At 44.9% G+C, this 22,854-nt stretch overlaps 1 protein-coding gene across 5 annotated transcripts; it reads left to right on the forward strand.

Annotated features, from left to right (window-relative positions):
- Positions 1-166: 166 nt before the first annotated feature.
- MGAT1 (alpha-1,3-mannosyl-glycoprotein 2-beta-N-acetylglucosaminyltransferase) lies at positions 167-22,432 on the forward strand. Of its 5 annotated transcripts, none has more exons than XM_075186381.1 (4): positions 167-389; positions 5,231-5,319; positions 19,094-20,024; positions 21,157-22,432. In XM_075186381.1, exons 3-4 carry the CDS (start codon positions 19,431-19,433, stop codon positions 21,907-21,909), a joined length of 1,347 nt encoding a protein of 448 aa, XP_075042482.1. In that variant the 5' UTR covers positions 167-389; positions 5,231-5,319; positions 19,094-19,430; the 3' UTR covers positions 21,910-22,432. The 5 variants fall into 5 exon arrangements, with proteins under 5 accessions (XP_075042482.1, XP_075042481.1, XP_075042480.1 ...); XM_075186380.1 differs by having other exon boundaries at positions 5,231-5,303; XM_075186379.1 differs by lacking the exons at positions 167-389; positions 5,231-5,319 and adding an exon at positions 12,117-12,210.
- The last annotated feature ends 422 nt before the right edge of the window (positions 22,433-22,854 follow it).

Genomic DNA, 22,854 nt, shown 5'->3' on the forward strand with positions numbered 1-22,854 from the left:
GGAGACACAGATACGTTCGTGTGTAGGCAGAGGTCATAAGCAAAATGTCTCCGGGGTGCGGACAGAATTGTGCACACAGTAGTTAGCGTAACATCCAATGAGACCAGGTTTTGACTCCGTAGCTCATCCAGTCAGCGTCAGAGAAACCCTGCGCCCCACATGTGTTATTTATGGATGGATTCCTGAGTGGTGGCGGCTCCGTCCATACTGCGCCCCCCTGAATCCTCTGAGCACCCGGGGAAGGGGCAAGAAGCGTCAGTTGCCATGGTGACAATGTCCCAGTAACAGCTTCCGGCGGAAATGGAAACGACAACGGGGAGGGGGGCAGAAAGAGGGAAGACAGAGGCACAAGAGACCTGATGCAGGGGGAAGGATCACGTGACCTCGGGGTAGGTGCCCGTGACGTCATGGTCTGTCCTAGTCCCACCTGTGACGCCATCCCCTCAGCTGTGTTTTGACGTCATCAGTCCATCTGTGTGTGTGTCTGGTGTCATTTCCCCTCACTGTGTCCCAGCACCCCCTTCTCATTTCCCTAGCACCCCCTGTACTGTCCCCAGCACCCCCTTGTCATGTCCCCAGCACCCCCTGTACTGGCCCCAGGACACATGAAGGCAGAAGGATACATAAGTTACATATCATGGACCCTTCCAACATGTCTGCTGCAAGAATATGGGAACCTTGGGGCTTTCCTCTTGCTGTGGAATTACAAGTCCCTGTGAGCCCCACCTGCCTTTAACTGTCCGTGGGGCACAGAGTGTCAGGGGAGAGAGGAAAGTGGGTTCTGGGACCGGATCCTGGAGCATCATGGACTGACCAACTAGCATCTGAGAACCCCCATGTGTTCCATGACTGGGTGTTAGCTATGTCTACTGCGGTGGAGAGAATCCCTGGGGAGTAGCAGAGCACAGAAACCTGGGGGAGGGGACAGGGGATAGAATCCCGGGGGAGGAAACAAGGTGTCAGGGACAGGGCGAGGAAAAAGGGGATAGGGTCCCAGGGAAGGGGGCAGGGGACAGGATCCTGGAACATCATGGACTGACCAACTAGCATCTGAGAACCCCCATGTGTTCAATGACTGGGTGCTAGCTATGTCTGTACTGAGGTGGACAGAATCCCTGGGGATTAGCAGGGTACAGGATCCCAGGGGAGGGGACAGGGTGCCAGGGAACAGGATTCCAGGGGAGGCGATGGTGCCAAGGGACAGGATCCCGGGGGAGGGGACAGGGCGAGTAGACGGGGTAGGGTCCCAGGAGAGTGGCAGGGGACAGGATTCTGGGGGAGGAGATGGTGCCAGGATTTTGTAACGCGAGCCTCTACACTGGTTGCTAATAGAAGTGTATTATTATTTATTTTTATAAAACTGTTTTTGTTGTTTCTACTTTTACTATATTGTTCTCCCTTCTCCAGTGTAACGGAAAAGGTATACCTTTGTATTCATACGTTTCATGGACCTTTAACATGCAATCACTCCCGCCTACAAGACTTTCCCCAGTTATGAAATTCCCTCCCATGCCCATTTGGACTCTCCCACCACTAGCAAATCTTTAGACACTTCCTGAAAACCCATCTGTTTATTAGAGCTTACCCTACTCCCACCTACACTACCTGACCCTACTCCCACCTACACTACCTGACCCTACTCCACTCTGACATTGAAAAGCAAATATTGGATTGGTTTTATTTTTAGTGCAGATTTGCCCCTTTGAGTAGTGTTACCCCCAGTAAACGTGATTTACTAGTTGCAACGTATATTAGTGCGCGATACATTTCTGTTTGAACAAATGCAAATAGATTTCCGACTTGCACATGAGGGGCACAGCATGCCCCATTCCAAGTTTTGGGACTGAGCTGGTAAAAGCATTCTGTGTGACCTGTTGCGGGTCTGACTGAAAGTGCACAGAGTGTGTAGAGTGAGAATTTTGCTTCAAATTCCATCACAAGTAGCCCTACCCTCATCTGTGTGGCATAGTGGTTAGAATTGTTTCCTCACAGCATTGGGGTCATGGGTTCGATTCCCACCAAGGTTCTTTCTGTGTCTGTCGTTTTTACGTTGTTGGGTACAACGGATTATTAATGCAAATATCTAATTAGCCAATCATCATCATCATTTATTTATATAGCGCCACTAATTCCGCAGCACTGTACAGAGAACTCATTCACATCAGTCCCTGCCCCATTGGAGCTTACAGTCTAAATTCCCTGTAGCAGCAACTCAATACAAAGCATGGAGACGTGGTCAAGAGGTTCAGTTGTTGTTCGGATGAAACACCAGAATGGGGTAGAAATGTGACTTTGCCCATGGGATGATTGTTGGTGCCAGACAGGGTGGTTTGAGTATCTCAGTAACTGTTGATCTCCTGGGATTTTGATGTACAATAGTCTCTAGGGTTTACAAAAAATGGTGCGCAAATCAAAAAGCATACAGTGAGCGGTAGTTCTGAGGGTGAAAATGCCTTGTTACTGAGAGAGGTCATGGCCAGACTGGTCCAAGCTGACAGGAAGGTGACAGTAACTGATATATAATCAACAAGAGTCTGCCAAACTCCATCTAGAAGATGTTACATGATGTGGCAGAAAGTCTTGTGCTTTGTCAAGAATAAAGGGGATTTTTTTGCCTTAAACGCTAAGCCTTGGATATGGCGCACGCTAGTCGGGTAACACCATCTCCGCCGTAAAGTGTGACAGCGGTCGTATCATGATATTGGTGTTGTCTTTTATCATCATCACCATTTTTATATATATATATATAAATATATATAGCGCCACCAATTCTGCAGCGCTGTACAGAGAATATTTGTCATTCACGTCAGACCTTGCCCAGTCTAACTTCCCTAACACAGACTAAGGTTAATTTTGTCAGCAGCCAGTTAACCTACTATTATGTTTTTGGAGTATGGGGGGGGGGGGAAACCGGAGCACCTGGAGGAAACCCACGTAAACATGGGGAGAACATACAAACTCCACACAGCCTTTAGCAGTCAGAACTGACTATCTTGTTTGGATCTATGAGAAAAGAATGGTGCACAGAACAGAAACATTCTGGAAGAAAACATGCTATCCTCTGCCAAAAAGATCAAACTGGGGAGGAAGTTTGTATTTCAATAGGGCAATGATCCAAAGCACGTTACAGCAGCCAAGAGCAACGCTGGAGTGGCTTAAAATGAAGAAAATATTTGTCTTTGAGCTGCTGAAATTAATCCTATTGAAAATTTATGGAAAAATCTCAAACTTGCCCTCCACCCCCTCCCCCCAACTAACCTGACCCAGCTGTAAGTCATTGTGTTAGAGGGATGGGTAACAAGTGGTGTTCAATATTATTAAATAATCCATAGTCCATCCCATATTGAAAAAACTAATTCAAGATTGTAAGATTCTTAAGTGTGAAAAGGGAACGGGTCTGAATACATTTTAAAATCACTATTTAAAAGCCTATGTATAACAGAACAGTGTATGTCATATAAGTTGCAAACAACAGGGAAGTAATTAAAAAAAACAATATTGTCTATTTAAAAAAAAGAAAATGAAAAGCTGATGGAAAACCTAATACTGACCAATGGTCTAGTTCCTAATTTCACTATGATTATATGCACTGTGTTTTACTTGGTGTTTCAGACTTTGTACAGTAAGTTGTGTTATGTGAGCTCATTGTGAAAGTGGAACTTCAGCTGAAATGTCATTTTTAACCCAATATTCCCTCCCAAACTAAGGCTGGGTACACAGTACAGAAGATTTCTCCTGATGCGATTTCATTAGCGATTTTACACAGGACTGAAAGTCCCGATCAGCAGCAGATTCCTGTGTACACACTATACGCGTTTTATAAGATTCACCCTAAGATCTGTGCTCTTCATCTGTCATAACCATCGGCTGAAAAGATCATGACTCTGTAAACTCTACGGAGATCTGCAGAATTGGAACATCGGTCCATTGTTGAACGAAAGTTTTAGTCCATTCATAAAATCAAATCAAATGATATGATGACCTTTGGAACGATAATCATTTATCGTTGGAGCGTACACACTAATGCAATTCTGGGCCGAACGGCTGTTTATCGTGTGATTGGCCTGGTAATCCGGTGAAAAACCTGATGTGTGTACCCAGCCTAACAGAAATGTGGGTGTCCCATACCGAGACCCCCACAATAACTCATCCGTCATTGCTGCAACGCTTTGTGTCCCTGCATTGAAAACCAGGGGAAGAGGAGGTTCTTCCAGATCGGTGTGTTTCTAACATAGAATCCTCCACCGTCTGCTAGTTGTGTAGAGGAAGGATATTGTGTAAAAATGATACTTTGGCTGGAGGTACCTTTAGGGCAATGTCTTCTTAATCAGACATCCTGGTTCCTGCCCTTTACCTGAATTCGAGAGTGAGCTTGTGTTGATTCACGTTCTTCGCGTTACAAGTCGTTCATAGTTCTTCAGTTGGGTTTTATGGAAAAGTTTGCATTGATCACTGATGGAAAGGCTGAGCCCCAGGGGTCCTGGCTTCAGGAAACGGAGGATCTCCACCTCTATTTGCAAAATGCTGGAGGCATGTTAGGTTAAAGAAGGTTTTGTATATTGGACATCCTCTACCACCTTCTAACCCTCCAACATGACCTTCTGATGTAAAAAGCTCCCGAATCTCCAGTTGCAGTAACCTGTACTAAATTTTATTTAATTGCAGTACATATTTTTTCTTGTATTATGTATAAAGTATTTTACCAGGAACAAGTACATTGAGATTCACCTCATGGTCATGTCATTTATTTATATAGCGCCACTAATTCGACACCGCTGTACAGAGAACTCGCATCAGTCCCTATGGAGCTTACAGTCTAAATTCCCTAACACAGACACAGCCAGACTATGGTCAATGTGATAGCAGCCAATTAACCTACCAGTATGTTTTTGGAGTGTGGGAGGGAACCGGAGCACCCGGAGGAAAACCCACACAAACACGGGGAGAACATACAAATGCACACAGATAAGGCCATGGTCGGGAATTGAACTCATGACCCCAACAATCTTAATTATTAACAGTTTATTCAGCCCATGTTGTCTCAATAGAAAAATAGGTTGGAAGATTGGGAATAGGACACGATGTACTGGGTGGAATCAGTCAGCACCTTGAATTGCATCCAGTTTAGATTACTTGTTTTATATCTTAGAAACCAGGCTATAATATACACGTTATATGTAATTCCTCACACACAGTGACTTCATGGGTCATTTTTTTTTCTTCCATACAGACAACGCTATGACATCACGGTGACGTCGGAATGAGGTCACAGAAACGCCTGTGGAGATGGAAGACTGGAGCAAGTAAGACAATCTTATGGTACTTGTGTATTATATACTTTGTCTATGTGAACATGACAGGGGAACTATTCTCTGCTTCTAAAAACAAAAGTGCTAAAGTTACTCTGCAGGGAGACTCCTGATTCTTTGCGTCTTTGGAATATTATTCTTGGGGCTCGTACACAAGGGTTCTCTGTCGGTGTCTATAGTACTGTATGTTGTCAGTACCACAGATTGGGCTCACTGAACACACAGATTAGGTGAGAAGTGACTTGCTCTGTCCAAGAGTAATGTATAATAGGCTTTGTCTCTAAAATAAGTAATGTTGCTCGTTATTACTGCAGCGCATTGTACGTTGTCCATAAAGCCAGGGGCAGCTGCGACACCTCTAAGGACGGGTACAGGGGAGTATTTTATTGGAAGGGGGTCGTCCGTCGCATCAATGGCCGTGATGTCCACGTGCCGGCAGTATTGTGTAGATGGAGAGTGGAGTTATATTGACTATAATCTCCGTGTCTGGGATTCAGTTCACGATTGGTCCTCCATGACACATCTCTGCTGTAGTAATATACATTAATATTCCGTATTGTATCACTTACATTTAAATCGCTTCTTCTTTTAAACTGATTTTCAATCTTTCCTGTACTTTCACTTGTTTGCTTGTCTTTGTCCCGCATATATTCTTAATACACGACTTTACCTTACAGTCTCTGAGCGCTTTCTAGTACAGCGTAACTTTATTTGTGCTGTCCTGGGTAACACCGATGTGCTCTCTGTATATCGGGTGTTTAAAGACCTGCTATAACCTTCACACGCTTCATTGCGGGTTGGCAATCAGAAATCACATCCGTTTAACAGTATTAATAAACAATTAAATTTTTCCCCTTTTAAATTAACGTTTGAAACTCCGAACATGGACAGACATGTGGGTGTAGTGAGAGGTCAAAGGACAGAGCAGATACCTATATATTACAAAAGACAAATGATGAGAACTGGTGCACAGGAAGAAGGTGCTATAAGCAGGTGGTTTGCTTATATCTTCTAATTTGATGCTATAGGTTACAGTATATTATGTCCCCACTGCCAATTAGCCTTGTACATCCCAAATACAAATGTCTGTGCAGCAGTAGATGGACGTGGAGGAAGGATCATTGGTGTGCAGCTGGACAGGCCTTTGAGCCTGAGTTATTTTGCCTGAGGCTTGGCTGTTTTGCAACAGTATCCCAAATAGCTGTGACACAAGGACCCAGAAATAAAGGATACTATGGTAGCGTGTATTGTATGTAAATGGTGTCCCTATTACTAGTGTGATTATTATCTTTTGTTTATAATGTGCCACAAATGGTCCGAAATGCCATGACATTTACAGTAAATGGCTGCTATCAAAATTGACCCTAGTCTCTGTGTGTGTCTGTCTGTGTGTATTAGGGAATTTAGACTGTAAGCTCCAATGGGGCAGGGACTGATGTGAGTGAGTTCTCTGTACAGCGCTGCGGAATTAGCGGCACTATATAAATAACTGATGATGATGATAATACACAATACACAGACACCTACATAACTACACTATACGTGGTCAATGGAGTACACGAGGACAGAGGACCCTGCTCGTAAGCGTTTATATCTTGGAGCAAGTCTGGCCAACATGTGGCTCTCCAGGTGTTGTGAAACTACAAGTCCCAGCATGCTTTGACAGTAGACAGCCGGCCGATAGCTGGCAAGGCATGATGAGACTTGTAGTTTTATAACACCTGGAGAGCCACAGGTTGGCCAGGACTGTGCTAGAGGGAAGTGGTAGACACACACATTGAGCGGCACTGAGTAGGGGAGAAGAGATGCTTAGTTGGGTGGGTTTCCTCCAGGTGCTCTGGTTTCCTTCCACACTCCAAAAACATACTAGAGGGTTAATTGGCTGCAATCAAATTGACCCTAGTGTGTGTTAGGGAATTTAGACTATAAGCTCCAATGGGGCAGGGACTGATGTCAGTGAGTTCTCTGTACAGAGCAGATTTCCTGTCCTTGTTGAAAATATATTTGCACATGCAAACAAGTAATACACTCACTAGACAGTGATTTTCCACCTCAGCATGACTGAGCACTCTAGTGTTCAAAGGTGGATCCGCTCAGGATTCACAAATCACTGATTGATGTAAGGTACAAAGTGCATGAGAGCAGCAGTAAATCTTTTTCCATTTTATTGGGCTAAGTTCTAAAATAAAAGCTGAAGAGAATCACACCCTCCTTTTTTAACAGCTCAAGTAATGTAACAGAAGTGGACCTCCCAAAACTAATAGCGCAGCGTTGTGTCATCGTGCGGTCCCCTCCCTGCCCTTAGTGTGTAGCCCAGTGCTGGCTAACCTGTGACACTCCAGGTGTTGTGAAACTACAAGTCCCAGCATGCTTTGCCAATATATAGCAGCTTATTGCTGGAAGGGTATGCTGGGACTTGTAGTTTCACAACACCTGGAGTGTCACAGGTTAGCCAGTTTAGAAAAGTTATCCAACCAGGTGTTGCTGTGACACAATCTTGCCCTTTGCACTATTCTACGGATCCGCTGGATCGATCACCGACATTCTGCTCCATGAGGGGATCTGTCATAATGTCTTTTCATTTTTATGGCCTTATTATAACAATATAACGAATAGCCACAGCACAGAGTTACCCAGAAATAAATAGTACAATTCTTGTGTGTATTGTGTACATTAAATACAATTATGGTGTCGGTATTATTAGTGTGATTATAGAACAGATCTAGTGAATGCTAAGTACTGTCCAAACCAGCAATACCAGATTCGAGGATGCGTTTGTGCAGGAGAAGCACTTAAAGCTGTGTGTTGTAGTGACGGAGGTTCTAGTGTGATAGTCTGAGCTCCGTTCAGTAACCTTAGCTGGTTAGTGCAGATATTGTACATTGTCCTTCTTACAGTCACATGAGCAGAGGGCAGCAAGACCGGAATTATCATCCGAGAAACCAGTTCTCTCTGGTGGGGGGTGTAACAGTCTCTTCCAGCTATTGTGGTAGAACTTGTATATCTCATCTATAGGGAACCTCTATGTACTAACCGAGGGCTGGAGGCAGAGGGGGGAGTAATATTGAGGCCGCACAGGTTTGTAATCAAAGTTTATTCAATTTTGCTTTGTGTTTACTGGCCCTTTAAATTGTCAGTTGAATACTCTGGAAGCTGCCATATTGGAGAGAGAGTCAAACGTTTTCAATAATGAACGGTAAAGTTTCTGTTGTGTGGTAAGGATTTTATGCTGGTCAGCTGATGGTTGCCTTACTGCGAGTTTGTTTTCAGTCACAGTCGTGTGTGTTTGGGTTTGAAAACCGCTTGAAAACAACAGGTGTATTTACTAAGTGCAAGAAAGTGCAGGCGTGCAAGTATTCTTTGGGCTAGATTTACTAAACTACGGGTTTGAAAAAGTGGAGATGTTGCCTATAGTAGCCAATCAGATTCTAGCTGTTATTTATTTAGTACATTCTACAAAATGATAACTAGAATCTGATTGGTTGCTATAGGCAACATCTCCAAACCCGCAGTTTAGTAAATATACCCCTTTGTGTATAAGTGCCCCCAATTGGCGAGGTGCGCCCTCACTTCACAGCCTTTGGAAAGACCCCATAAAATCAATTTATGTCTACGTTTGTAGATGTTCCAGAGAACGGTCTTATTGAAAACTGTGAAAATATCGCTTTATAATCCACTCTACTTCCACTGTAAGATCACCCTCTTCATTAATGTAACTGTGCCTGTTTTCTCCTAATATATTATAATGGTTTAGCTTCAGCTCTGTGTTGCATTAATCCAGAGAGTGAGGGGCCACCAAGGACGACTTTATTACAAGGAACACTTATGTGTGTGTTAAGATTTTTATTTCATTTGGTAGAAATGCTCTTTCCGACACCTGGAACTTGAATTATAGGGACGAAATTCCGATTCCACAGTTGCAGGGATCAACCCTCCTGATCAGCATGTTGATTCCTGTGTACACACTATACACGTTTTACACGATTTACCTTCAGATCTGTGATCTTCATCTGTCATAACCATCGGCTGAAAAGATGGGGACTCTGTAAACTCTATGGAGATCTGCAGAATTGGAACAATATCGTTCCATCGTTGAACGAGATTTTTAGTCCGTTTATAAATTCAAATCAAACGATACAATGTGCTTTGGAACGTTGATCATAAATCAGGTTTTTCGCTCAATTATCAGGCCAATGACACGATAAACAGCCGTTCGGCCTGGTATTACATTAGTGTGTACACTTCAACGATGAACGGTTATCGTTTCAAAGCTCATCTTATCGTTTCATTTGATATTAGAAACAAACCAAAATTCTCATTCATTGATGGATCAATGACACTCCAATCCTGCAGTGTGTATGTACTCATGACCGGCAGTGTCCATAGATCTCTATGTAGCGTGCAGAGTCTCCATCTTATCATCCGATGGTTATGACAGATGAAGAGCACAGATCTGAAGGTAAAATGTGTATAATGTGTGCACATGAATCACCAGCTGATCGGGACTTTCAGTCGTTGATAAAAGCATTAACAATATCACATCAGGAGACATTTTCGGTAATATTTACTGCAAGAAAGGCCTCCAGTGCCCCCAAATTCCTTTCAGTGCCCAGGGCAATCTGTAGATGCTACCTTCCTATAGGAGTGGGTCCATCACCCCCTCCCCCATTTATTGTATGGAGAAGACATGTATTTTGAGAAAGAGCTGCAACATTTCTGTGTATGTGGTATAAATGTCACACGTATGATATCAGAGCTCTTACACGTGTTCCAGGTGGTAGCGTAGGGAATAGAAGTCATAGTTAAATATGATGCAAAATTTTTAAAAAAACAACCTAACCGTAGCAAAAACTGTGTCTCATATAAAGGGGTCTCCACACAGTCGTGTGTCATACGTGTGTACTAGCTCCTCCACGCATGTTCAAGTGTAGATGGTGTGTGTCACCGATGTACTCCTGTACACGTTCTGTAACACGCACTTGTTTTATCAAATATGTTTTATTAAGGAATCGCATTTAAATGACATGTAGAACTCAGGCTGTAATGTTGTATGATTTGACAGCAGGCAATACATGTGCTTTTAATTAGCAAATGATATTCGTTAATCAGCTACAATGTTTTTCTTTGCTTTAACATTTAGAAATATTATTTGTAGTTGCAGAATATATTACAATAAATTAATAAGTAATTATACTTTGGGGTTACATATTTATGTAACTATTCATCTTTTTCTTTTTAATAAACACTAATGTATCCTTAAATATTTAGCTTGAATAAATCTGTTTAATTAACATTATAAGTTCAGACTCCTATCTTTTTACAGACAATAAGCTCAGTTTATATACAGTGTTCTGCCCAGAAAGTTTTGCCAGCCGGGTGGCATTAAGAAGCAGCCGGGTGGGGGCAGCTGTAATACTTTACAATAATATTGTGATATGTTGGAGGTTAGTGCCCACAGCTGCCAGGACTGGTCAGACTGGTGGTCAGTGGTGTAACACACACTGCGGTCTAGTGCTCACATTGTGCCTGTTCTAGTAGAATAAACCATTGTTTCTCCTCTTAGAATAGGACTCTGTTGGGCTCCGAGAGCCGGGTGGATCCCCCGGGATATAGGTGCTGGGAGGACACTGATAACGTCTGTAAGGAAGCAGTATACTCAGTGCCCGGCGCAGCTTCCAGCTCAGACAGGAGGGTTATAAACCTCAGATATTGCAAATAAAATATTTTTCCTCCTTTTCCTCTTTTCAACACCTAAATATAGTCTCCTACACACAGGTACAAACTGTGACAGAGATGTTAATTGTTTCCTACAAACATACAAGCTGTAATATATAGTCTACTACACATATGTACAGGCTGTAATATATTGTTTCCTACACACGTGTACAAGATGTGATATATTGTATCCTACACACGTGTACAAGATGTGATATATTGTATCCTACACACGTGTACAAGATGTGATATATTGTGTCCTACACACGTGTACAAGATGTGATATATTGTATCCTACACACGTGTACAAGATGTGATATATTGTGTCCTACACACGTGTACAAGGTGTGATATATTGTATCCTACACACGTGTACAAGATGTGATATATTGTATCCTACACACGTGTACAAGATGTGATGTATTGCTCACACACACACATGTACAGCTGTGACACATGCTCGCTCACACACACACACATGTACAGCTGTGACACATGCTCTCACACACACACACACGTACAGCTGTGACACATGCTCTCACACACACACACATGTACAGCTGTGACACATGCTCTCTCACACACACATGTGCAGCTGTGACACATGCTCTCACACACACGTACAGCTGTGACACATGCTCTCACACACACATGTGCAGCGGTGACATATGCTCTCACACACACACATGTACAGCTGTGACACATGCTCTCACACACACACACACATGTACAGCTGTGACACATCTCTCACACACACACACACACACACACACATGTACGGCTGTGACACATCTCACACACACACACGTACAGCTGTGACACATCTCTCACACACACACGTACAGCTGTGACACGTGCTCTCTCACACACATGTACTGCGGTGACATATGCTCTCACACACACACACACATGTACCGCTCTGACACATGCTCTCTCTCACGCACACATGTACAGCTGTGACACACACACACACACACACGTACAGCTATGACACATGGGCACAGGGCTTGTTGTGCAGTCTCTGCAGCGTGTCTGTGCTGGACTGGGTGATCAGAGGCTCCGCCCCCCTGAGGGCTGTCTCTCTCCTGACTGCCTGTAATACTTTTTCATCTGACTTCCTGAGGACAGCAGGAAGAAGCCAGGGGCAGTCGCAGAGAGACAGTGGAGGAAGCAGAGAGAGTGTCAGGTGAGGGAGATCTGCTGGACGGGGGAGGGAGGGAAAAGTTAGTTGTAAAGTTGTGAGTGTGAGAGATTGGCCCAGAGCAGTCCTGAGATCTACAGGTCAGATTATATCTATTGTATATGTGTGTGTCTGCTGTACTCTTCCTTCACTCCTCTGTATCCACCTGTGGAACTACAAGTCCCAGCCTGCTGTATGTGTTCCGCAGTAACCTCTCCATTTCTTATCCTGGCCTCACACTCTCTCCCCTCACCCTGTTCAGTACTTTCGTACGTTTCCATATGGTTCAGTGCTCATTCCCTATTTACCGAGTATGACAACATCTCTAAGTTTTACATTCAGCCATTTAACTGCGTTTTAATCTTGTTTGTTCGCTATTTTAAGCTCCTAATCTCCTATTAGACAGATGCTAATCTGCAGACGGGTGAGACCGTGCCAGGAAGTGAGAGCTGAACGTGGCAGCACAGCAGGGGCTACAGACAATGTGAGGAAGGCTGGTGATTAGGGAGAGGGCAGGGGACAAACATGGTCAATTCCTCTGCTAAAGTGGAACAATCGTCACATTTTTCTAATTTCAGGAAGTTGGACAGTTTCATAGTTTAGGCTGTTTGGCGTCTCTTACATTTTATGAGTAGCAGCATCAAAGCTGGGAACACTTTGTAATTATCATGTAAATCACTCCATTCACCACCACTGAGTACGCTCCCACGTTATACCAACATATCACATCTGTTGATTTAGTTTTATAAATTTCCTAAAAATCACGATCCACAATGAAACGATGTCGGGCACATGTGGCAGTGTGTATGCCCACGGCCAGCAGTGTAGGCAGATATCTGTAGTGTGCAGAGTCACCATCTGTTCAGCAGATTGTTATGAGAGAGGAAGGTAATTCCTGTAGGTGTGTACACAGGATCTGTGATCATCGAGACATTCAGTCGTTGGTGAAATTGTTACAGAAATTGCATCTGAAGTAAGATACATAGGTGTGTACCCAGCTTAATGTGTACTGTTGTCTGTACACAGTGGAGTCAGCTGGTTTGTGGGCTCAATCAATACTCATGAGACTGCAGCTTATAAATGCACTTGTTCTAGTGACATCACTAAAACTGGTATATACAGCACTAGATCATCATCATCATTTATTTATATAGCGCCACTAATTCCGCAGCGCTGTACAGAGAACTCGCTCACATCAGTCCCTGCCCCATTGGAGCTTACAGTCTAAATTTCCTAACATACACATAGACAGACAGACAGAGATTAGGGTCAATTTAATAGCAGCCAATTAACCTACTAGTATATTTTTGGAGTGTGGGAGGAAACCAGAGCACGTCTCAGTGACGTCCGAGGCACTCGGTTACAGCACTAGATCCTAGTGACGCCTGAGGCACTCAGTTACAGCACTAGATCTTAGTGACGTCTGAGGCACTCAGTTACAGCACTAGATTCTAGTGACGCCTGAGGCACTCCGTTACAGCACTAGATTCTAGTGACGCCTGATGCACTCCGTTACAGCACTAGATTCTAGTGACGCCTGAGGCACTCGGTTACAGCACTAGATCTTAGTGACGCCTGAGGCACTCCGTTACAGCACTAGATCTTAGTGACGCCTGAGGCACTCCGTTACAGCACTAGATCCTAGTGACGCCTGAGGCACTCCGCTACAGCACTAGATCTTAGTGACGCCTGAGGCACTCAGTTACAGCACTAGATCTTAGTGACGCCTGAGGCACTCAGTTACAGCACTAGATTCTAGTGACGCCTGAGGCACTCAGTTACAGCACTAGATCTTAGTGACGTCTGAGGCACTCAGTTACAGCACTAGATCTTAGTGACGCCTGAGGCACTCCGTTACAGCACTAGATCCTAGTGACGCCTGAGGCACTCCGTTACAGCACTAGATCTTAGTGACGTCTGAGGCACTCGGTTACAGCACTAGATCCTAGTGACGCCTGAGGCACTCGGTTACAGCACTAGATCCTAGTGACGCCTGAGGCACTCAGTTACAGCACTAGATCTTAGTGACGTCTGAGGCACTCAGTTACAGCACTAGATTCTAGTGACGCCTGAGGCACTCCGTTACAGCACTAGATTCTAGTGACGCCTGATGCACTCCGTTACAGCACTAGATTCTAGTGACGCCTGAGGCACTCGGTTACAGCACTAGATCTTAGTGACGCCTGAGGCACTCCGTTACAGCACTAGATCTTAGTGACACCTGAGGCACTCGGTTACAGCACTAGATCCTAGTGACGCCTGAGGCACTCCGCTACAGCACTAGATCTTAGTGACGCCTGAGGCACTCAGTTACAGCACTAGATCTTAGTGACGCCTGAGGCACTCAGTTACAGCACTAGATTCTAGTGACGCCTGAGGCACTCAGTTACAGCACTAGATCTTAGTGACGTCTGAGGCACTCAGTTACAGCACTAGATCTTAGTGACGCCTGAGGCACTCCGTTACAGCACTAGATCCTAGTGACGCCTGAGGCACTCCGTTACAGCACTAGATCTTAGTGACGTCTGAGGCACTCGGTTACAGCACTAGATCCTAGTGACGCCTGAGGCACTCAGTTACAGCACTAGATTCTAGTGACGCCTGAGGCACTCAGTTACAGCACTAGATCCTAGTGACGCCTGAGGCACTCCGTTACATCACTAGATTCTAGTGACGCCTGAGGCACTCAGTTACAGCACTAGATCCTAGTGACGCCTGAGGCTCTCAGTTACAGCACTAGATTCTAGTGACGCCTTAGGCACTCCGTTACAGCACTAGATCTTAGTGACGCCTGAGGTACTCCGTTACAGCACTAGATTCTAGTGACGCCTGAGGCACTCCGTTACAGCACTAGATCTTAGTGACGCCTGAGGCACTCCGTTACAGCACTAGATTCTAGTGACGCCTGAGGCACTCCGTTACAGCACTAGATCTTAGTGACGTCTGAGGCACTCCGTTACAGCACTAGATTCTAGTGACGTCTGAGGCACTCCGTTACAGCACTAGATCTTAGTGACGCCTGAGGTACTCCGTTACAGCACTAGATTCTAGTGACGCCTGAGGCACTCAGTTACAGCACTAGATCTTAGTGACGTCTGAGGCACTCCGTTACAGTACTAGATTCTAGTGACGCCTGAGGCACTCCGTTACATCACTAGATCCTAGTGACGCCTGAGGCTCTCAGTTACAGCACTAGATCTTAGTGAAGTCTGAGGCACTCCGTTACAGCACTAGATCTTAGTGAAGTCTGAGGCACTCCGTTACAGCACTAGATCCTAGTGACGCCTGAGGCACTCCGTTACAGCACTAGATCCTAGTGACGCCTGAGGCTCTCAGTTACAGCACTAGATCTTAGTGAAGTCTGAGGCACTCCGTTACAGCACTAGATTCTAGTGACGCCTGAGGCACTCCGTTACAGCACTAGATCTTAGTGACGTCTGAGGCACTCCGTTACAGCACTAGATTCTAGTGACGCCTGAGGCACTCCGTTACAGCACTAGATCTTAGTGACGTCTGAGGCACTCCGTTACAGCACTAGATTCTAGTGACGTCTGAGGCACTCCGTTACAGCACTAGATCTTAGTGACGCCTGAGGTACTCCGTTACAGCACTAGATTCTAGTGACGCCTGAGGCACTCGGTTACAGCACTAGATCTTAGTGACGTCTGAGGCACTCCGTTACAGTACTAGATTCTAGTGACGCCTGAGGCACTCCGTTACATCACTAGATCCTAGTGACGCCTGAGGCTCTCAGTTACAGCACTAGATCTTAGTGAAGTCTGAGGCACTCCGTTACAGCACTAGATCTTAGTGAAGTCTGAGGCACTCCGTTACAGCACTAGATCCTAGTGACGCCTGAGGCACTCCGTTACAGCACTAGATCCTAGTGACGCCTGAGGCTCTCAGTTACAGCACTAGATCTTAGTGAAGTCTGAGGCACTCCGTTACAGCACTAGATTCTAGTGACGCCTGAGGCACTCCGTTACAGCACTAGATCTTAGTGACGTCTGAGGCACTCCGTTACAGCACTAGATTCTAGTGACGCCTGAGGCACTCCGTTACAGCACTAGATTCTAGTGACGCCTGAGGTACTCCGTTACAGCACTAGATCTTAGTGACGCCTGAGGTACTCCGTTACAGCACTAGATTTTAGTGACGCCTGAGGCACTCAGTTACAGCACTAGATCTTAGTGACGTCTGAGGCACTCCGTTACAGTACTAGATTCTAGTGACGCCTGAGGCACTCCGTTACAGCACTAGATTCTAGTGACGCCTGAGGCACTCAGTTACAGCACTAGATCTTAGTGACGTCTGAGGCACTCCGTTACAGCACTAGATCCTAGTGACGCCTGAGGCACTCCGTTACAGCACTAGATCTTAGTGACGTCTGAGGCACTCCGTTACAGCACTAGATCCTAGTGACGTCTGAGGCACTCCGTTACAGCACTAGATCCTAGTGACGTCTGAGGCACTCCGTTACAGCACTAGATCTTAGTGAAGTCTGAGGCACTCCGTTACAGCACTAGATCTTAGTGAAGTCTGAGGCACTCCGTTACAGCACTAGATCCTAGTGACGCCTGAGGCTCTCAGTTACAGCACTAGATCCTAGTGACGCCTGAGGCTCTCAGTTACAGCACTAGATCCTAGTGACGCCTGAGGCACTCAGTTACAGCACTAGATCTTAGTGACGCCTGAGGCACTCCGTTACAGCACTAGATCTTAGTGAAGTCTGAGGCACTCCGTTACAGCACTAGATCCTAGTGACGCCTGAGGCACTCCGTTACAGCACTAGATCTTAGTGAAGTCTGAGGCTCTCCATTAACTAAGCCCCTCCAAGGTTGTTACATTAAGTGTGGTAACCGTTCTCTGGGATTCCCACCTTCTGCACTGTAAGTACAGCTGAAGAGAGAGGCCCTGATTTGGAGAAGGCCACAGATAAAGTCCCCGCCTTCTACCCCCCTGTCATGACAACACTGCGGCCGCCAGTACAAAATTCCAGCACCTTTCCAGCTGCGACCATTGGGTTGGCAGAAGCGGGGCATTGACTGTATTGAGGGCAGGAGTGACATTAGGCCTTTGTCACAAACTCCAAATTGAGTCCCTCTTTTGGGGTAAAACATGTTAAGCATTGGGCACATAAAATATTTTTTGTAAATTTTTGCCATGAGTACAACCTACTTTTTACTGGGCAGGTATGTAAAACATATCCGCCAAATTCTCCAGTCCGACAGCTCCTCTGATGTCCACAAGATGTTTGTAGCACACTAGGTTGGCCGAGCAGTAACAGAAGTCATCCAGGGACATTGAAGTATTCGGATTCCGCAAGGGATTAGCAATCCATAAATGGTGACCTTTCTGAAAACTGATGTCACCCATCACAGTCCCATTCTGTCAGCGTAGAGAAAGTGGAAGAAAACGTCTGACTTATGTTTTTTTGTTTTGTTATTACTCAGTTCCTCTATTTTGTCCCCTACATTGTACTTTATTAATGCAAACAATTGGAAAGGTTATTTTAAAGAGATTGTAAAATCTTTCTATGTAGTATGAGATGTATAATCTTGGTAAATCTGGTTCTTGTACTGAAGTGTCAAGAACTTTGCAGTTTACAAGTATGTAATTAAGTTGGTATTTGTGGATCTAAAGCCTCTGCTAAAAGTTCTCATACTTCACCCTCCCTTTAGGTCACTGTTTGCAACATGTCCACTAATCACTCAGTAAGAACAGTTTATGCTTCACAAGCCAAAGGGTCAAAGAAACAGAGGTTTTTGTCAGCAAATACAAGTCAATTACTAGGTCATGTCATTTATCTCTGTTCTGTTCTTTGTCCGGATAACCGGTCACGTTCTGTTCTGTTAGTTCCTGCTCTGCGTCCCTGGGTTCTGCTGCAGAGAATAACAGGTTTAAAGGGCTACTCAGGAATATTGTGCTGTTATGTGTACATAGCTTAGTGATGACCTCTTGTTAAAGTGGGCGAGTCACCTACACACAGTGCAGGCAGACTTGTTTATGGGCTGAATAAACATTCATGAGAATGCAAACTATTACATCACTAAGAACTAGTGATGTCACCGAGGCTTCAGGCACAAAAGAGTGATGTCACCAGATCCTAGTGAACTGAAAGGCTGACTATTAGTTAAGCTCACAACCGCCTCTACTGTGAGTCATACTTGCCAAGTTTTAAAATATCAAGTGCAGGGTGTGGGCGGTGCCGCAAGTCATATACTTTAGGCCACGCCCCCTGCTGCAAAATTCCGTCATCGATTTACAGGGACTGCAAATTGTGTCATTGAGGGTCCCCTTACCGTCCACTTCATTAGGTAGTGGGCAGGATCCGGCCTGCTCTTCCTCAGGTCTTAGAGAACTACTCGAAATCTGGGAGTCTCCCAAACATTCCAAGACAGTAGGCAAATATGGTGGGTGTAGGTGATGGATCCACTTTAGACTAAAGGGGCTGTGTGACTTTTTTGGACGCTCTGGCATTCTTGCATCACAAATTGACAAAGGATTGATTTAGTATTATTAAATATATATTAATAGCAACTCTAAACAAAACTTGCCTGTCTGCTCATGATGGGAATAAAACAATAGTTCGGTATGTATCGCACGTAGAGATATTTTAGACAAGGCTGTGACTTATGGGGAAATACTTTTTACTATGCACCCTAGGCTTGCCGTCAACCAAATTGACAATGCAAATTGTTGTATGTAAAGGACAGAAATGATTGTTAAACCGATTGCCCGACCTGAATTAGATTTTTATTGGGTAGAACAAACAATCAAATCTTATGCCTGTAGTGTCCTGCGTATGTTTGTAAATGTTACTGGATCTCTCTTCATATAGGTCATGTATCTTGTGGGACTGATATATAATATTTCCTTTTTTCTCCAGGTGGATGGATGGTAAGATTATCCGGTCTAAAGAAGCTCTATTAATCTGACTCTGCACAGGGATAATTTCAACAACATTAACAGTTTTTACCAAGACATGGAACCGTTTTGAGGAAGTGTGACTTTTGAAAGACCCAAGGCCAAGTTGAAGCTGTATATTCATTACATATATCAAGGTTACATTGAAGATGGATTTAGCAAAGCTTTAGCTTTAACACTGAACTTTCCCTGAACTAAGCAGCGTGCCTACACTAAATCTTATTTCTGGGATTTGAACTCTGCATGCCCATTTGAGAGCCAATCGCTTTTCTAGGCACCGATTGGGACCCCCCAGGGGAATGCCGCGCAAGGTCAGCGTGGCGGCCTGGGGGGCGGCCCTCTTTATCTTGTGGAATGCCGTTCTTCTCCTCTACCTCATGAGCCGCCCAAAAGGTCCCGATGCTTTAGACCTCACGAAACACGTCATCCGACTGGCTGAAGAGGCAGAAGCTGAGTTGGAGAAACAGAAGGGGCTTCTTCAACAAATCCACCACTACAGTGGCCTGCTGAAACGCCAACCTGCTCCACCTAATGCTGCCCGTGGCCCCGAGCTCCCCCAGCGACTTGCTAATGTCTCCTTTCCATCGCCACCACCTGTGGCCTCAGAGTCCTTCTCCGTAGTCATTCCAGTCGTCGTGGTGGCATGTGACCGGCCCTCGGTCAGGAAATGCCTGGACTCTCTGATCAAGTACCGGCCCTCGCCGGAGCAGTTTCCCATTATAGTGAGCCAGGACTGTGGCCATGCGGAGACCGCAAGAGTCATTGAATCGTATGGCGCTGCTGTTACGCACATTAATCAGCCTGACCTATCCGAGGTGCCGGCGCCCCCTGAACACAGGAAGTTCCAAGGCTACTACAAGATTTCCAGGCACTACCGATGGGCGCTCAACCAGGTATGTGTGTTTGGACAGAAACAGTAGGGTTTTTTTATTATCATTTATTTATTTTTAATATTTAACATAAAGGAGTTTCAATGCTACCCTCTTCCCTTGGACCCATTCTGTGACCTGTTTGCAGGAGGTGGAGCAAATCACTTTCCAAACAGACTTACCCTGCCAAAGGTGTGTCATTAATGCAGCACCTGATTAGACAGGCCTTGTGGCCAATCAGATGCCGCATTAGTAACCAGAAGATGGACAGCAGTTAAGCTCCACCACCTGCCAATCAGAATGGCATGCTTCTGTGATGTCACTGGCTCCTGTTAAGTGATAGGCTGAATACTGTTTCTTCTCACAAAACGGCTACATCTGCTGTGTGTAGACGACGGGGACGTTCTTGAGCAGTAACTACAATGATGGTAGCTGCACTGTGTATTACAGTTCTATAGTAACCGTGACCATCTCTTATACTGACAGGAGCGTACTCGCTGTGCCCTAAGAAACATTTTGTCACATGATCAGACTCCAGATTCCAAGACAGGCTTCCGATTGGGTCTGATTGGTCACATGATATTAGTGTCACAGGATCTTCAGCACATTCTTTCAGCAAATAGAAATAATGTCAAAGGCGGTATTGCCGGTGGTAGCAGGCATAGGTCAGTTTTAGAGCTGTCTTATTTTTTGTATGAAAGATTATCTGTAGTATTTGTAGTTATTGCAGTAAGGGTGTTACTCAAACTATACTAATAATGTTATTTTTTTTAAACTGCAGGACAGATACGTCATAGGTCTATAAAAGACCAGCTCATTTTTTCACAAACCTTATAACGTGCGAAATAATGTATGTAATGAGGAGCAAAACAGGACTGTAGAAAATTATTATACAAGTCTCTATAGGCATGTATTCTAAAACCAAAGGGAGGATTTTACAATAACGCCCAAGAGAGCATGAAATGTTTGTGTTGGAGGCTACATAATGCCACATCAGGAGACATCTGAAGGTTTTGTGACCCGTAATATAATGAGTCACAGAGACAGTAGACTGATTAGTCTGATGATTGCTTTCCATAGAAGTGTGTAGAAGTTAATGACACTTGGACAACATCTAATAATGTCTCTCTTCTCTCCCCAAATTTTTCCTGCTCAGATCTTCAGGGTTATGGGTTACAAGGCGGCCATCGTGGTGGAGGATGACCTGGAAGTGTCTCCAGACTTCTTTGAATACTTCCAAGCTACACATTCCCTACTCAGCAAGGACCCCAGCTTGTGGTGTGTCTCTGCCTGGAATGACAATGGGAAGGAGGCTCTGGTAGAAGCCAAGGGCAGTGCCATACTTCATCGTTCCGACTTTTTCCCAGGCCTCGGCTGGCTGCTGCTCTCTGAGCTGTGGGAAGAACTTGAACCCAAGTGGCCTGCAGCGTTTTGGGATGACTGGGTCAGGCGTCCTGAACAGAGACTCGGTAGAGCATGTCTGAGACCAGAGTTGCCTCGCACTCGAACATTTGGAAGGAAAGGGGTTAGCCAGGGACAGTTTTTTGACCAGCATCTGAGATTCATCAAGCTGAACCAAGACTTGGTGGCCTTTACTAAAATAGACCTTTCATATCTTTTGAAGGAAAATTATGACCCCTGGTTTCTGGGGCAGGTTTATGGGGCACCCAAAGCCCGAGTAGAAGAAGTGCTTCAAGGGCAAGTGCCAGGGGGCAGGACGGTGAGGGTGGAATACACCACCAGGGACACCTTCAAGGCCATGGCTCGGGCCTTTGGTGTTATGGATGATCTGAAGTCAGGGGTAGCCCGAGTTGCCTATATAGGAGTTGTATCTTTTACACACAGGGGAAGACGGGTGTTTTTGGCACCCCCTAAGGACTGGGCAGGTTATGACCCATCATGGACTTAAGCCGGTCTGTTGTTGGTACAGGTTTAATAAGAACATGGGAATCAGGCAAATAAGACAGTAAGTATGAGTGTTTTTTTGTTCTGTATGAGAGGTTGATAGGGTCCAACGCGTTTAGGTGCTATCTAATACAGGTCTCTGCAGAATTAAAGAGCTCCAGGATGCCAGAGACATGATAGAACATCAGAAACCACTTAGCTGGACAGGACTAATTACAGTGCAAAGAAGCAATGAATGGTTCTTCAGAAACCACTTCAAGTTGTTGGAGAGATGACCAGCAGTCTTTGGACCTTGGGAATAGTGCGGTGAGACAGCTACCTATGCACTCAGGAAGAGATCATCTCAGCCAGCCATGGTTCCCGGCAAGGGGGGAGCTTGGCTACTCAAGTCTCCTCATTGTTTTAAATCACCTCAATAAAGTGACCTTTATACCCAAATGAGTTCGTGTCCTAGAGGCATACTAGGACATGGATGTCCTTGTCCTGTGTATATGGCTTGCATATAAAATTATTTTCATTTACGTTAACTGCCCTGAGACTGTTTTTCACCACTATATATTTTTGTAATATGTTTTATACTGTATATTGATCCTGATTACCTTATTCAGCACCAGCACTGTTTCTTGGTTTTTCTCAGTGTCCCGTGCTCGGATGGGAGAAGTAGGAAGTAAGTAGTCATCACAGGGAAATCTGCTGTCAAAGTGGTTCCTCATTAGGTTGACATCTGTTTGAAATTTACCAGATCGCTTAACCTCTCCTTCGCCTGCAAAACTAAGATTAAGGCAGCATGTGGGGATGATAAGAGGAAGCATCCCCAGGGAGGAGGTCAGCATAGCAGAAAACTACCATTTCAACTTTATTAACTATCTTAACCAGCCATGGTTTCCAGATCCTGGCCCAGAGTCAGAAGACGACTGATTAGTGGCGGGACAGAAATGTGCTCTCCTTT

This window comes from Mixophyes fleayi, chromosome 9 (genome assembly GCF_038048845.1).
Source record: "Mixophyes fleayi isolate aMixFle1 chromosome 9, aMixFle1.hap1, whole genome shotgun sequence".
Taxonomy (NCBI): Eukaryota; Metazoa; Chordata; class Amphibia; order Anura; family Limnodynastidae; genus Mixophyes; species Mixophyes fleayi.